A 14,928-nucleotide genomic window follows, 5' to 3' on the forward strand; every position below is an offset into this window, starting at 1 on the left:
CTCTCCCCCTCTCTCTCTCTCTCTCTCTCTCTCTCTCTCTCTCTCTCTCTCTCTGAATTCTTCCTGAAGCCCTAATTTATTTCGCCAGGCACGGACATACCTCCACTCATAGCAGATCTACTCCGAAGTCTGCCCAAAGAAGTCAGGACGATACTCAAGGATAAACCACTGTATGAATTGTCTAAAGAGGAACTGGCGACCATTCCTGTACCACTCCTGTATCTTCTTCCTGTAAGTATTTTCTAGTTGACATCGGATCCAGAGATTGGTGGTTCGAGTCCAAGCCAATTAATGAATAATTATAATTATTGATAATCATTTTGTTTAATTAATATTGATTGTAGATAGGTAGGTACCTATAGGTTATAGGTGCCATTTTACTATTGAAAATTTAGTCAAAGAGAGAAGATATTAAATTAACAAACAACAAGTAGGTAGGTATGTACCATTGTACCCAGGTATGTAGGTACTAGGTACTAATAATGCGATAAGTAGGTAAATTTTCTTACGTTCAATGAGTTAATTATTGACTCAGTGAACGGCGCACAATATAAATCCTCCTAGTCTAAAGTCAAAATTTTGTAAACCATCAGTTTTACAAAATACCTATGTACATGATGTATGTTGTTCTATTTCATTCCAGAGTACTCAACTGTACAATCTCTCTGGGTATCAACATGCAATGCTGATTCGGCGTAGGTCTGATATCTTGTCTCTGGCAGATCTAGTATTCCACTCTATGGAAGATCCGGATGTCAAACTACCCTTCCTTAAAGCGGTAAGAATACTGTGCAAGAGAAAATCAGACACAAAAAAAAAAACCGTCTTGAAGGAGATTACAAATCCGTTGATTCAACTGTTGCAACGTACATAACAACTGCATACACATTGAGAAATGAACAAAACAATACCACGGAAAAAACACCATATTTAGACAATGATAGAATCAATCAAACAAAAAAATGGCCAGCCTAGTTAGCTTGGTTGGTAGCGTGTCTGCAAGCGCTAGGTCGCAGGTTTTAGTCCAGGGTGGATTTTATCCTGAACGGATAGGTAATGTTCGTTCTCGGAACGGCTGGCTTTCTCCTATCCGGTCTTCCTTCTCTCTTCGATTTCGCGACGCTAAGGCCTTAGCAGTTACAGTTCCCTCTGTCAAAGAGAGAGAGAGAACAACATTCTATGGAATCTCTAATCACTTTTTATAGTCTCTATCATTTTCGTAGGTTTGGTTTTCCAGGCGACTACGTGCCACTAAACGCAGTTATAGTTTCCCTTTATCAGTTACAGTTCCCTCTATCAAACCTAAAAAAAAGGAAAAAAAAAAAAAATATGTACCTACCCACGCACATCCTTCTTGTCTTGGTTTTCAGGTGCGATATCTATTCGACACCATGTACCCGGGGGAGCAGCTCTACTTAGTGGAATTCCAGGAATTCGCTCACTTCATATCCTCCCTGCAACCTCATCAGCTCAACCGGTTCTTTGTGAACGCCACTGATTTGATTCACGCCAAGTACAACGTGTTTAACACGACCTACGCCACTGCCAAACAGGTAAAATAAGAATGGGAATCTCCCAATTTGTCTAAGGCGGTCTCTTCTTGATCACTTGTGTGCCGCGTCCATTTAGTTTAGGACTATTGTATTGTTCTCTAAAGGTGCCCAAACATAGTTGACTGGCCGGGCAGCCTTGACAAAATAGATTCACCTCGTCAATCGACAGGCGGTCAACTGTGTTTGGACACACCTTAAGCAGTGGAGATGTGCATGAATCTACTAGGTGCCGCACGCACTCTAAAAGAACATTTTCCTCCAACATCATCTAGCTTTCATTCCGTCTTTGATGGGGGTTAAGTTAAACCCTGGGGGTTTGACGTCACTGTATAACTGCCAAGGTGTTTAATGACGGGGTCTGTAGTTCTGTATCTTCCATTCAGCTCCGCCCCGCCAAGTCAAGAAAGTTTGACAGCACTTCTAGAGATTTTCATTATTTTTCAGATCGCTGAAATCATCAAGGTGCAAAGTCTCTGGACGTCGGAAACATCCGATGAGACACAACGTGTCAAAACAGAACTGTCTAACCTAGGTCCACTCATGTACACTCTGCCCGCGGCAGAGCTTGCCAAAATAGATCCCACTCATGTCGACATGAAACTGTTAACATCACTGGAGAGCTCAAAGCTGTCTTTTCCACAGGTGAGAGATTACCTAAATGATAACTTGCCATCTTAGGTTGGAAGACCCTAACCATCCTAGCTACCTGGCAGTTTTTCAAAGGGTTCTCTCTGCTTTAAAGAACAAGTACAAGTCTTCACGATGGTTGACTGCGATTCAGGACAAGCCAATTAAACATGGCTAGAGACCACGGTGTATGGCAGATACAAAAAGATATCTTTCCTTTATACTGCCGTCACCATTTGGCGAAAGTTAAAGCCTCTAAATACTCTAAAACAACAACAACAACAGTTCCCTCTATCACAACTCTGATCGTTTCCTCCCACAGGCGTACGAGCTAGGTCATATTAAAGCGAACATCTCTCTGGCCACACCCCTCTACCAAACTCTCCTGCAGGCCATCCCCGCCCAGAGTCTTCAGGACATCGAACCCAAGAACCTTCCATACGACGACCTTCTACATTTACTGCGGAAATACCCTGGTACCCAGGATGCGTTTAGTGCCACGCTTATGGACCGGCTGCGATCCAACTTAGGTGAGAAATATCCAAGAAAACGGTGATAGCTACATTGTTGAATGCACCTAGATATTTTGTCTACCTATAGCATGTTCCCAATGGTTCAAAGTTGTTCGTCCAGCCTTGTTAGCTTGGTTGGTAGCGCGTCTGCCTTGTTAGCGCTAAGCCGAGGGTTCAATTCCCACCCGGGGCGGATTTTATGCTGATGGGATAATGTTCGTTCTCGGAACGGCTAAGCTTTCTCCTATCCTGTCTTCCTTCTCTCTTCGATTTCGGGACGGTAAGACCTTAGCAGTTACAGTATCCTCTATCAAACCACTTCAGTGTTGAGGACTTTAAAAGTGTTGAAATCTTTAAAAGCAGTGAAGACGAGAAATTCGACAGCAGTGAGGAAATACGAGAGCTAGATGAACTGATCGCCAAACAAGAAAACAAGAGCAGAGAGAGCACCTCCAAAGAAATAGTTCCTTGTGATGGTGGAACATGTAAAGCTGTCTATGGACCCAAAAATAATTCCATGTTTAATATTACCATCGAGAAAACACCTCCAGAAAACTCGGCAACAACAATCCAAACTGAAACTGAAATTGGTGAGAAGAAAAAATTAGAAAGCGATTCCAATGTTGATCAAGTTATAGATTTCACTTCAAATGAATATAATTACAAAGGAAAAGAACCAACCAGTGCTACTCCAAATGAAAGTTCTGGAACACAATACACAACTACCGAGATATATGAAGAACCAAGTACATTTGCGACGAATTCAGAAATTCAAAACAACTTCGAAACAAACACACAAGATTTCAACTTACAAGCAAATGAACTTCGGCCAGAACAAAACAAAGATGTCATAGTCAACGATTTGAATAAATGGAATGAAAATCATGAAAAGAGGGAAAACGAACCGCGGGCAAATCACATGGAAACAAGTACTCTGCAAGAGAAAATTAGACACAAAAAAGAAAATCGTCTTGAAGGAGATTACAAATCCCTTGATTCAACTGTTACAACGTACATAACAACTGCATACACATTGAGAAATGAACAAAACAATACCACGGAAAAAACACCATATTTAGACAATGATAGAATCAATGAATTGATTTCAAATTTGCCAACCGTACCAAGTGAAGATCCTGGACATGATGATCATAGTGTAGATGCTACTGTAGAAACGATTAGAACTAATGATAACCAATACGATGATGTGTACATTACCAAACCTGAAGACCGTGATATATTGGAAAGGAAGATCATTCAAACTGAAGATTTAATTACGGAAACAACTGAAAGTGGAACGTTCAGCACTTTGAAAGGCGTTACTAGCGGTACATCAACTACAGAATATGAAAATGAATCGAATAGAATACCAACAGAACATGGAAATACGGAAACAACAGGAACACATAAAACAGAAACAACGATTGACAATAATGTTTCAAATGCACAAACAGAAACTTATCGAGAATACACAAGTACTGCTGCAAATGAAGAAATGACCACAGAACATTACAAATCAGAAACAACCACTAAAAATAATATCGAAGATAAAGAAGTAACAAATAACAACAATAAATATCCTCAAGAAACAACTGTAATAACTATCGATGCAGAAGAGCCTAACAGTCTCATTCATACAACCAGCATTTGGCCAACAAACGGAAGAGATCCAAATCAGTATAAAAATAAACTAACTGACGAACTATCAGCTGAAGAGCCCAACTCGAAAGATATAAACAATGATTTTGATTATGGAAATGGCGAGAAAAATTTCAATGAAAATAATGGATCACGATATGAAGAGGAAGGTTTGACAACGCTACGCTGATCCAACGTTTAGGAAACCGATTGATCAGATGAACGCATCTTTTTCTTCGCCTTTTCTCGTATTCAGACGGAGCCGGCGTTTTTCGTCAGCGTGTCAATCAGCCCTAAGGTGATCGCTTTTGGGCTCACTACAAATTTTACGCGTGAATGTCCATCGCACTCAACCTTTGCTAGTCCTTTGGTAAGGGAAATTTCAGGCTGGTATCCTCCCTGTCCACCAGCCAGTCTTATGAAATCTCCCTGTCTAGATATCTAAACAGATGGCTTCGTTCTCGAAAAGGCTTTGGCTTTCTCCTATCCTGTCTGTCTTTGCTCTTTTCTTTCCGAAAGATAAAACTTTAGCAGTTACTGTTCCCTCGATCAAACCCCTTGAAAAACCAAAAGAAAAACTTTATCCCATTCCCCCAGGCATCACCTGCGCTCACATCAACAACATCAACACCTACGAGCTGGTCGTGTTCGTGCAAGACTACCTGGACTACATCCAATCCACCAGCTCTACCGGTGTGCCAACCAAACAAACGTTGCACTGTTTATACAACCGACTCAACGTCTATCTGAAACTGAAAGCCACATTGCCGAGCCCTGTGTTGAAAAGCACCAAATAAAATCTAAAAAAATAAATAAAAAAAAAATAAAAATAACTGCTAAGAGTGCCAAGGTATTTGTTTGATAGAGGTTAGACGTTACTGTGGAACCATTAATGTTTTTATAGACTGGGGTTTTGCCCTCCACTCGGCGACAATCTACCCGCTTACTGACATTAACCTAACCTAGCTGAGAGGGGCCGGGAAAAGCCCGTAGCTGGGCATCTTGGAGCTTGTGTTTTTAGCTGAATTCCTTTCAGGGTTGAGCTCATTTTTCGGCAAGGTCACAACTTTGGGTCGGGGTTGTGTCTTTTGGGTCGGAAAATGATCCTACAGATCAAGTAAGACATTCTAAGATGAATAACGCTTTTTACGGTAAATATGCTGATCAAGACGCAATCAATCACCAAGAGATGATCACGAGTACAACTATGTCTAATCATTATCAGACTGAATCCTTTAGATATAAATCAGGGGAGAGTAATACACACAGCAATTATGTAAACACTGAAGACGAAAACAACAATGGAGCGTCTACAACAAGTCAACCAAAAACGAATGAAATGGAGTCAAATGAACGAGAAACAATTAAAACAACCGAAAGTTACACCACAACGCAAAGAAACACAACAGTTCATTCAACGAGTTGGAGTGATGATGAAACTAATAGAATACAAACCGAACAACCTGAGACGGAAAATAACGTATTTACTAGTCAGGAAGGAACGACAACAAGTAAGAAAGAAACCAATACCGAAGGCAATGGTATTTTTAATCATGGAGGAAAAGAACTTGAGATAATGAATGAAGAAGATTCAACTCAAAAAGAAACAACTAGTCAACCGAAAACTTCAAATTATGAAGAAAATCATACAGATGATGTAAGAATTGAGGAAATAGTGACAGAAAAATCCGGGAGCGTAACTGAAAATGCACCACAGGAAACGACTACAGTCCGAACGACAACTTCAAAGATTGTAGAAAGTGCCGAAAACCGAGAGAATATCAGAGATATAGTAACTGAAGCACCAGAGAGAATTAATCAAGACGTAGATTCAACCGAAAAAGAAACAACCACCAGTCAATCAACAACTTCAGGAAATAAAGAATCTAATTATGTAGAAAATGAATATATTAATGGAACAACTCAATCAACGACAACTTCAAGTAATAAAAAAACTGGTACTGAACGTAATGATATTTTCAATGATGTTGGAAGAGATGAGACTGAGATAAATGAAGACTTGGATTCAACCCGAAAGGAAACAACCACCAGTCAGTCAACAACAGCAACTGAAAATGCACCACAGGAAACGACTACAGTCCGAACAACAACTTCAAAGATTGTAGAAAGTGCCGAAAACCGAGAGAATATCAAAGATATAGTAACTGAAGCACCAGAGAGGATTAATCAAGACGTAGATTCAACTGAAAAAGAAGCAACCACCAGTCATTCAACAACTTCAGGAAATAAAGAATCTAATTATGTAGAAAATGAAAATATTGATGGAACAACTCAATCAACGACAACTTCAAGTAATAAAAAAACTGGTACTGAACGTAATGATATTTTCAATGATGTTGTAAGAGATGAGACTGAGATAAATGAAGACTTGGATTCAACCCGAAAGGAAACAACCACCAGTCAGTCAACAACTTCAAGTAAAACAGAAACTAATACTGAAGAATCAAACAGAATAAATGAAGACGAAGGTACAACTCAAACCACAACTTCAAGTAATAAAGAAACTGATACTGAAACTAATAATAAATCTAATGATCTAGGAAAAAATGAATCAGAGACAATAAATGAAGACCAACAAGATTCAAATTCAAGTCAGAAGGAAACAACAACTACTAGTCAGTCAACAACATCAAGTAATGAAGAACCCACTACTACAAACAGTGAAAATATTGATGGAATAGGTACTGAAGAATCGAACAAAATAAATGAAAACATAGACATAATCCAACAAGAAACCACTACTAGTCAATCAACCACAAGTGATAAAGAAACTAATTCTGTAGACAGTGAACGTATTAACGGAGTAGAAAGTGAGAAAACAGAACATTACAGAAATAAACTAATATCTGAAAAGAACAGTGAGAATGAACCAAATACGGATGAGCCTAAAGATATTTCAACTGAACCCTCAATCTTCAAAGATGGAACAGTTAGAGAAGACACAACCCTAAAAGAAGAGATAACATCTACAACTCAAAATAAGGAATATGAATTGGAATCAAGAAGTGACAAAGAAAATGCTCTAGATGGGGAATTCTATCCAACATCAATTACAGAGACAACACACAATAGAACTGAAGCAAATATGGTAGAAACAACAACAATCATCGGTTCTAATGATGCTATAAAAACAATGGCGTTTTCCGCACCACCAGCACTCCCAAAAACAACATTGGGTATTAAAATGGATTTCGTACCTCAAACTCTTGTACTTCATGACAACTATAATGCACATTTAATCAGTAAGGATAACAATGAGGTGAAGAGAGCATTCCGAAATAACAATAGGAACGATTTGGAGTTTGTAGTTTATGATATCCCTGATGACGTCACACCAGATATGCAATTAGGTGATTCTCAGGAAGCATCAGACCAGAGAAGTAATCGTCTTGAAGGGGAATCTGCAGAGAGGAGTGGCTCTAGTTCATCTGAAGATAACCAAAGTGGAACATCCAGAAGAAAAACTAATACACATCCACGCAATCAATACACAGGGTATAATGGAGCATTCCAAAATAGCGACAAAAAGTTGGAGTTGGTTGTTTTCGATACCAATGATGAAATGACTACACCAAACATCCAGCAAACGAAGAGAGCAAACAGAAGAAGAAGATTTGTACTGAACGGTGATTTAGATAGTAACATGAACATCACATGTGAGGCACTCAATCTCTTGGGTACAATCACCGATATTATTCCGATAGAAAACATACTTGTGAATATAAACAAAGAAGACCTGCTAGACTGCTTGGATTTGATAAACAAAATGAAAGTCTCCAGGAAAGTTAAGGAATCTATAATAAACAAGTACTACAAAAACATAAACGAGGTTCTGCCGCTTTTGGGCAACATTATTGCCGATCTCTCACTAGAAGAGCTCAGAAGTATAAATATGAATATCTGGTCTCTCGAACTTATTGAACATATGAACACGATCAACGATACCAAAAAAGCGGAACTTGTAGTGGAGAAATATCTGAAACATAAAAACAGCACGGTGTTGAACCTAAACGAACTCGTCATATTGAACAACATGTTGTGCTATATACCAGAAAACATCTTCAATAAATCCCTAGCCAACTTGAAACCTTTACAGCTCGTCTCCATATTGAAACACATCGACACTTGCTCTCCAAAATGCCTGAACAAATTTTCCTCCCTGGCTATAAACAAACTTGGAACGCCAATGAATTGGAAATACGAGCATGTGTACAATCTAGGCACCATACCATCTGGACTGAATGATACCATGTGGAGTGAATTCATCCAACAGAAACACTTGAAGTTCAACATGCACGAAAACAATTACAAATGTTTGAATGAAAAGCAAGCAAGTGCCATACATAATGCTATTCTAATAGAACATAAGGTGGACGCTAAACTAAATAATTATGAACTGGAAGAGTATGGAGCTTCTGAAAAAGAACAAGATACAGAAAGTGCTTCTAGTAGGATAGGCAGTGGAAATGTTGTTTTCTCCATCGTAATTTCGTATATTGTTACCAAATTTCTTTAATTTCTCATATTTATCTTCTTACAAAGGTATAGTTGTCTATGTGATTATTGCCCATATCGCTTACACATCCTTTACCCTTTTTTTTGAAATTCATATTGCTGAATGCCCATACAGAATAATACGTAATATTGTTGAAAGTATTTTAAATACTATTTTTATAGAGATTATTAATTATTATACATGCCTGTACTGTTTCTAGTTATCTATCTATGTTTTATGTTATGATATCGAAATGAAATTGTTTTATATTACGAATCACAATATACCATATTCGTTTTCTACATTAGCTCATAGTGTTAGATCTTAGAACTAAGGATTATCCTATACGGAGTTTCTGATGTGTTTATGTATGATTTTTTGTGTTGAAAACATGTAAATCCTTCTCTATTACGATTTGTTTATGCCTTGCTTGTTTTAAACTGTCTAATAATAAAGATTATCGATTGTTGAATGTTTAGATATCACACTGAGTACGTTGTTTTATGTAGTAATCTCTCTGAAAAAGCACATAGGGACATAAGTATAAGTTGTAAAGCACATAGGGACATAAGTATAAGTTGTTTGTTAATCTAAGAAGATATGCACAGTGTACACACCTATAGAGAAAAATTGAGAATTTATTCTGAACTTCACATCTCAGAATATTCTGAAAACAAAAACTGTCAGTAGGTCAGTAATAATATAAGGGAAGATATTTTAGTGAACAAAAGTCACCAAAAATTTCAATAAAAAAGCACGGCATTTAAAATCACTTTAATATTTTTAGAACATTTTCTTTTATTTAATAATCAACGTTGAAGTTTAAAATATTTATAAAATCAACCAACTACCAGATTTTTTTATTTATAAAATTCATGGAAAAAATCAACCTCTGTAGTCGACAAAAGGAAACAGCATTGGGACTGATTGGGAGGTTTTTAAAGAAATAATAGTGCTTAAATTTCTGATCGTTTTGTCCCAGCGCAGGGGTACTTAAATTACTGCTCTTCTAGGACTGAAAAGTCCCTTTATCCCAGCAGTAGGCCGGTGTCGACTGGTAAACAGGAGGGCGTGGGTTCAATCCCAGCCGAGGTATGGAATTTTATCCTCATTATAATTTGAGAATTTGACCTTTAGAGATGTCTGATCGTTTTGTCCCAGCGCAGGGGTACTTAAATTACTGCTCTTCTAGGACTGAAAAGTCCCTTTATCCCAGCAGTAGGCTACTCACTACTGCCGTCAACATCTCTAAAAAAACTAAAAATATTAAGGATGAAATTTTAAAATTCCATACCTCGGCTGGGATTGAACCCACGCCCTCCTGATTACTGGTCGAGCAAAACGCTTCACCAGAAGTCAAGACGACCATGCTACCAAGGCAGGATTAAAATTTTTACATAGGATTTTATTATTATTATTATTTTAGGCTAAAAACAGAGAGGACCGGAGAGCAAAGAGCATAGAGCTTTTTGCTGCCAATTGATGATTCTCATGAAAAATACAACTGTCCAAATGTATTTTTTTCGTAAAGATCGTCAAAAATAATAAATAATCCGAAAAGATTTTTTTTAAAAAAAGTATTTCTTCTCTGAGAAATTCGTCCCCAAAGTGTGCGCGGGAAAAATAATGAGATTCAAATTTTTAAAGCGTAGGGACGCTTGGCAACATTGCGTGGGACGTAACCAACCATGAAAAAAGAAATTCTTCTGGCTCTTGCTAATCTGATCACATCGTTTTCTTTGGTTGTTGCGTTTTGTATCTGCTAATTTGGCTGTTTTTCTGAGTATCCTGTGGGGGTGTAGTGGTCAAGGCGCTCGACTGGTTAACAGGAAGGCGTGGGTTCAATCCCAGCCGAGGTATGGAATTGTATCCTCAATAAAAATACTCATTTCATTAGCGTATAGGTAAACTTGTAATTTGATTTCTATTTTATTTTTATTTAATTTTTTATTTTTCATTTTTAGCTCTTGACCACTCAGTCACAGAGGTGGGCCACATTCCTCTACCAGCTTGATGTTCTATGCGCTATGCACTTTACTCCACTTTGGCAATATTTTTCTGTCTCCTTTTGGTCTTCACGAGTTCTTCCGTATTTTTTCTGTGAACTTCTTATGTCTCCCGCGGTTGTTCTACTACCCAACCTCTTCTGGGCTTTCAACGAGTGTCCATGATAAAGTAATGGTGGGTTTCACCAACCTTCTTTCCAGCCTTAGCTTAACAGCCCTGTTAACCCAATACAAATTAAGTGGAACTTAACTGGCTGTTAGCTTAACAGGAGTTCTAAGGACTGAATAAATATTGGTGAAATAAATAAAACATAAGTCTAATGTTAATAAAATGATAAGTCTACTATGCGGTCGTCATTTCCCTCAATCTTGGGGGAAAAAATGTACCTTGGAAGTCTTGGAACCGCTTTCGCATTACTTCAAGGCACATTCTTTTACTTCCATGCCTATCTAGGAGCGAAAAAGTCTGGTTAGAAAATTTCCTTCCTGGCCGGGATTCGAACCCAGCGCCTCCAGGTTGAGAGTCAGTGCTCTTGACCATTAGGCCACAGAGGTGGGCCACATTCCTCTACCAGCTTGATGTTCTATGCGCTATGCACTTTACTCCACTTTGGCAATATTTTTCTGTCTCCTTTTGGTCTTCACGAGTTCTTCCGTATTTTTTCTGTGAACTTCTTATGTCTCCCGCGGTTGTTCTACTACCCAACCTCTTCTGGGCTTTCAACGAGTGTCCATGATAAAGTAATGGTGGGTTTCACCGACCTTCTTTCCAGCCTCAAACAGCCCGTTAGCTTAACAGCCCTGTTAACCCAATACAAATTAAGTGGAACTTAACTGGCTGTTAGCTTTATGCAGCCGTCACTTCCCTCTTTCTTGGGGGAAAAAATGTACCTTGGAAGTCTTGGTTCGAACCCAGCGCCTCCCGGTTGAGAGTCAGTGCTCTTGACCACTCAGTCACAGAGGTGGGCCATATTCCTCTACCTGCTCGTTGTTCTATGCGCTATCCACTTTTCTCCACTTTGTCAAGATTTTTCTGTCTCCTTTTGGTCTTCACGAGTTCTTCCGTCTTTTTTCTGCGAACCTTTAGTGTCTCCCGCGGCTGTTCTACTACCTGACCTCTTCTGGGCTTTCAACGAGTGTCCATGATATAAAGTAATGGTGAGTTTCACCAACCTTCTTTCCAGCCTCAAACAGCCCGTTAGCTTAACAGCCCTGTTAACCCAATACAAATTAAGTGGAACTTAACTGGCTGTTAGCTTAACAGGAGTTCTAAGGACTGAATAAATATTGGTGAAATAAATAAAACATAAGTCTAATGTTAATAAAATAATAAGTCTAATTAATGGAACGACTGTTGCAATGAGCTCTCAAGAATATGTAAAAATTTTCTGTCTCCCCAACCGTTTCATTTTGCGACTACAAATTACAATGTGAGAAAGTGCAAGAAGTATTTTGTAAGTGCATCAAGATAAATCAAGTTCTTAATGATAAGTCTAATTAATGGAACGACCGTTGCAATGAACTCTCAAGAATATGTAAGATTTTTCTGTCTCCCCAAACCGTTTCATTTTGCGACTACAAATTACAATGTGAGAAAGTGCAAGAAGTATTTTGTAAGTGCATCAAGATAAATCAAGTTCTTAATTTAACAAGTAATAACAACATTATTCGATAATATTAAGCTACCACAAATGAGCCAGTGAAACAGATTTTTCCTCTAGACCTTTTCTTGGAGTACCCTCTAGTCTTGGCCCTTAAAATAGACAAGACGTTATATTGGACAATTTATGTGAAAAAGAATTACTTCAGACTGCTGGAATAAAGGGACTTTTTAGTCCTCAGATAGAAAAGAAAGGTCTGTTTCACTGAATTTTCTTGTGAGATCGAAAACAAAAATTAACATGATAGGCAACATAAAAAACAAACAGGAGGCAAATTAAACAAAGATATATTAAACAAAAAAATAGGAGTATCCCTAAAAACACAAGATTTAAAATTTCAAATTTTGCTAAGAAGCTCTTTTTTGATACCTAACAGCTAACAATGAATTAATAACAGCACGAAAAGGTTTTCCAAGCCTTTATTCAAGGTTATTTAGGATAATTAACCCATGTCCTGTTTTTAATAAACTTTGGTGGGTGTATTTATTTTTAAATAATGATAGTCAAAACCTCTCCAGGAAACGCACCTTTCACAGCTTTTATTAAGAACCTATTCCGAGATATTGCACACTTAATTTTATCACAGATGATTTAAAAATGCGGAATTCGTTTAAAAGCGCAGAATAATTTTATTAAAATATTTTAAAATAAATCAAGCTAAAAAGAAGTTTATTAAAACAAACAATTTTACAACATTAATATTCGAGAGTATTTTAGAGACTGACATTGCAGGCGATTTTTCTGTGATTTCAACCTTTTATTTTTTTCTCTACAAATAGAAATGTTCGTGATTAAAAATAATTACATACCAAAAAAAAAAATCTTTCATTTGAGATTGAAAATTAAAGGAGATTCTTAATTTTAATTAAACAAGAGAGACAGTTTAAAACAAAAACGGATTCGCAGGCGATTTTTCTGTGATTTCAACCTTTTATTTTTTCTATACAAATAGAAATGTTCGTGATTAAAAATAATTACATACCAAAAAAAATCTTTCATTTGAGATTGAAAATTAAAGGAGATTCTTAATTTTAATTAAACAAGAGAGACAGTTAAAAATAAAAACGGATTTCACTCAATGTTCGTGTAGAAAAAAGAACAAAAATATAGGAGAAAAAATGTACCTATTCTTGGGTATTAGATTGTTCTTATACCTATTTAATTATTTCATTTAGCTAGGATACATTTTTTTTTTTTTTTTTTACTCATTAGAGTAATATTAAAAAGTGCTTCGATTGAAGTTGTTTTCATTTTTCTCGATCCTGATTGGAGGATCTAGCAACCTGCACAATCAGGTTGCTTGAAAATAAATATAAACAACTTCTGACACCAAAGGCGCTCCCTTAAAATAAAAATAATAAAACAAAAGTGCAATAATTTTCTTTTGGCAGTTGAAAGAAAATTGTTTTCTCTGTAAATAAATAAACAATAATACGGGGCACTTTAAACTAAAAAGTGATATTTTTCACTCCCCGTTGAAAAATGTCTGATAACAATAGCAAAAACGATTTCGGTTTCTATTTTCGTTATCGGAAAAATATTGGGAAGTGCTAAATCTCACCTTTTTTTCTGGAAACAATGCAACGTACGATATTTGATAGTTTATTTTACAACAGCCCCTTTTTACTTTTTCAATCGAGAAACAAATTTAAACAGATAACAATAGATTTCAACAGAACATAAATATTAAAAAAAACAGTAACAGAATTAATTCAATATATTTTTTAAATACACAGGTATGATTTATAATATTATTATAATTATATTAGAAATAATTTACAATAAAATAGTTTTTGATAACAGTAGATTAAAATAGTGGTGATTTTTATTACAAGTGATTTTTTTTATATTTATATATAAATAATAAATTTAAAATTAACAAAATCAAGAGATAAAAAGGTAGAATACCTACCTACTCGTACATCAAAATGTAGGTATTTCAAATGTGTTCAAATGATATTTCTCAAAGTTTGAAAGAAATACTTATTCTTTAGGATCTCGAGAATGGCTTATTTCGTACCACAACCGATGCTAGTTATGCCAATAACGGATCCAACCATAATATAAACAAAAAAACTATCACCTCAAGAAATAAAAATAATAAAATTAAAACAGACCGTTTCAAAGAGACGTGGAAAGTATAAAATTACGTAGCAAGTGTAAAATGGAGGGAGATATTTTGTAGAATAGAATAGAATAGAATATACCCTGTTTATACTGCCAGAATGAGACTGAAAAGTCCCTTTACTCCCGCAGTCTAAACAAGGTCTCATGTATTTGGTACAAAATAGGTGTATTTGATTAGTTTAAAAATGATAAAAATAAATTAATACAAAATAAAATACATAATTACTTTCCTTCCTATAGGCAAGAAAGTATAAAAGATAAAATGCAGAGTTTACAAAGAAATCTCCT

At 36.6% G+C, this 14,928-nt stretch overlaps 2 protein-coding genes and 1 long non-coding RNA gene across 3 annotated transcripts in view; 2 read left to right on the forward strand and 1 right to left on the reverse strand.

Moving 5' to 3' along the window:
- Nucleotides 1-9,337, forward strand: part of LOC103512406 (putative uncharacterized protein DDB_G0282133) — a 22,777-nt gene extending 13,440 nt beyond the window's left edge. Inside the window, exons 2-3 of the mRNA XM_017445401.2 lie at nt 5,806-6,379; nt 6,749-9,337. Of these exons, the coding sequence (XP_017300890.2) occupies nt 5,806-6,379; nt 6,749-8,867 (2,693 nt within the window). The 3' untranslated portion in view covers nt 8,868-9,337. The remainder of the gene's footprint in view (nt 1-5,805; nt 6,380-6,748) is intronic.
- Nucleotides 1,374-2,838, forward strand: LOC113468747. Its single transcript, XM_026825882.1, has 3 exons — nt 1,374-1,553; nt 1,998-2,195; nt 2,503-2,838. Exons 1-3 carry the CDS (start codon nt 1,392-1,394, stop codon nt 2,734-2,736), a joined length of 594 nt encoding a protein of 197 aa, XP_026681683.1. The 5' UTR covers nt 1,374-1,391; the 3' UTR covers nt 2,737-2,838.
- Nucleotides 9,338-12,440: 3,103 nt separating the features above from the next.
- LOC113468748 lies at nt 12,441-14,806 on the reverse strand. Its single transcript, XR_003392391.1, has 2 exons — nt 13,442-14,806; nt 12,441-13,267 (listed from the first exon to the last, which is right to left on the reverse strand). It is a non-coding gene; the product is annotated as an uncharacterized LOC113468748 (long non-coding RNA).
- Between the last annotated feature and the right edge of the window lie 122 nt (nt 14,807-14,928).

This window comes from Diaphorina citri, unplaced genomic scaffold (genome assembly GCF_000475195.1).
Source record: "Diaphorina citri unplaced genomic scaffold, Diaci psyllid genome assembly version 1.1 scaffold834, whole genome shotgun sequence".
Lineage (NCBI taxonomy): Eukaryota > Metazoa > Arthropoda > Insecta > Hemiptera > Psyllidae > Diaphorina > Diaphorina citri.

What these genes read in the sequence shown, in the direction of transcription:
- LOC113468747 (XM_026825882.1), top strand. Translation starts at nt 1,392, where the DNA reads ATGTACCCGGGGGAGCAGCTCTACTTAGTGGAATTCCAGGAATTCGCT. An exon ending in CCTACGCCACTGCCAAACAG is followed by an intron (nt 1,554 to 1,997) that starts GTAAAATAAGAA and finishes ATTATTTTTCAG; the next exon opens with ATCGCTGAAATCATCAAGGT. An exon ending in CAAAGCTGTCTTTTCCACAG is followed by an intron (nt 2,196 to 2,502) that starts GTGAGAGATTAC and finishes TTCCTCCCACAG; the next exon opens with GCGTACGAGCTAGGTCATAT.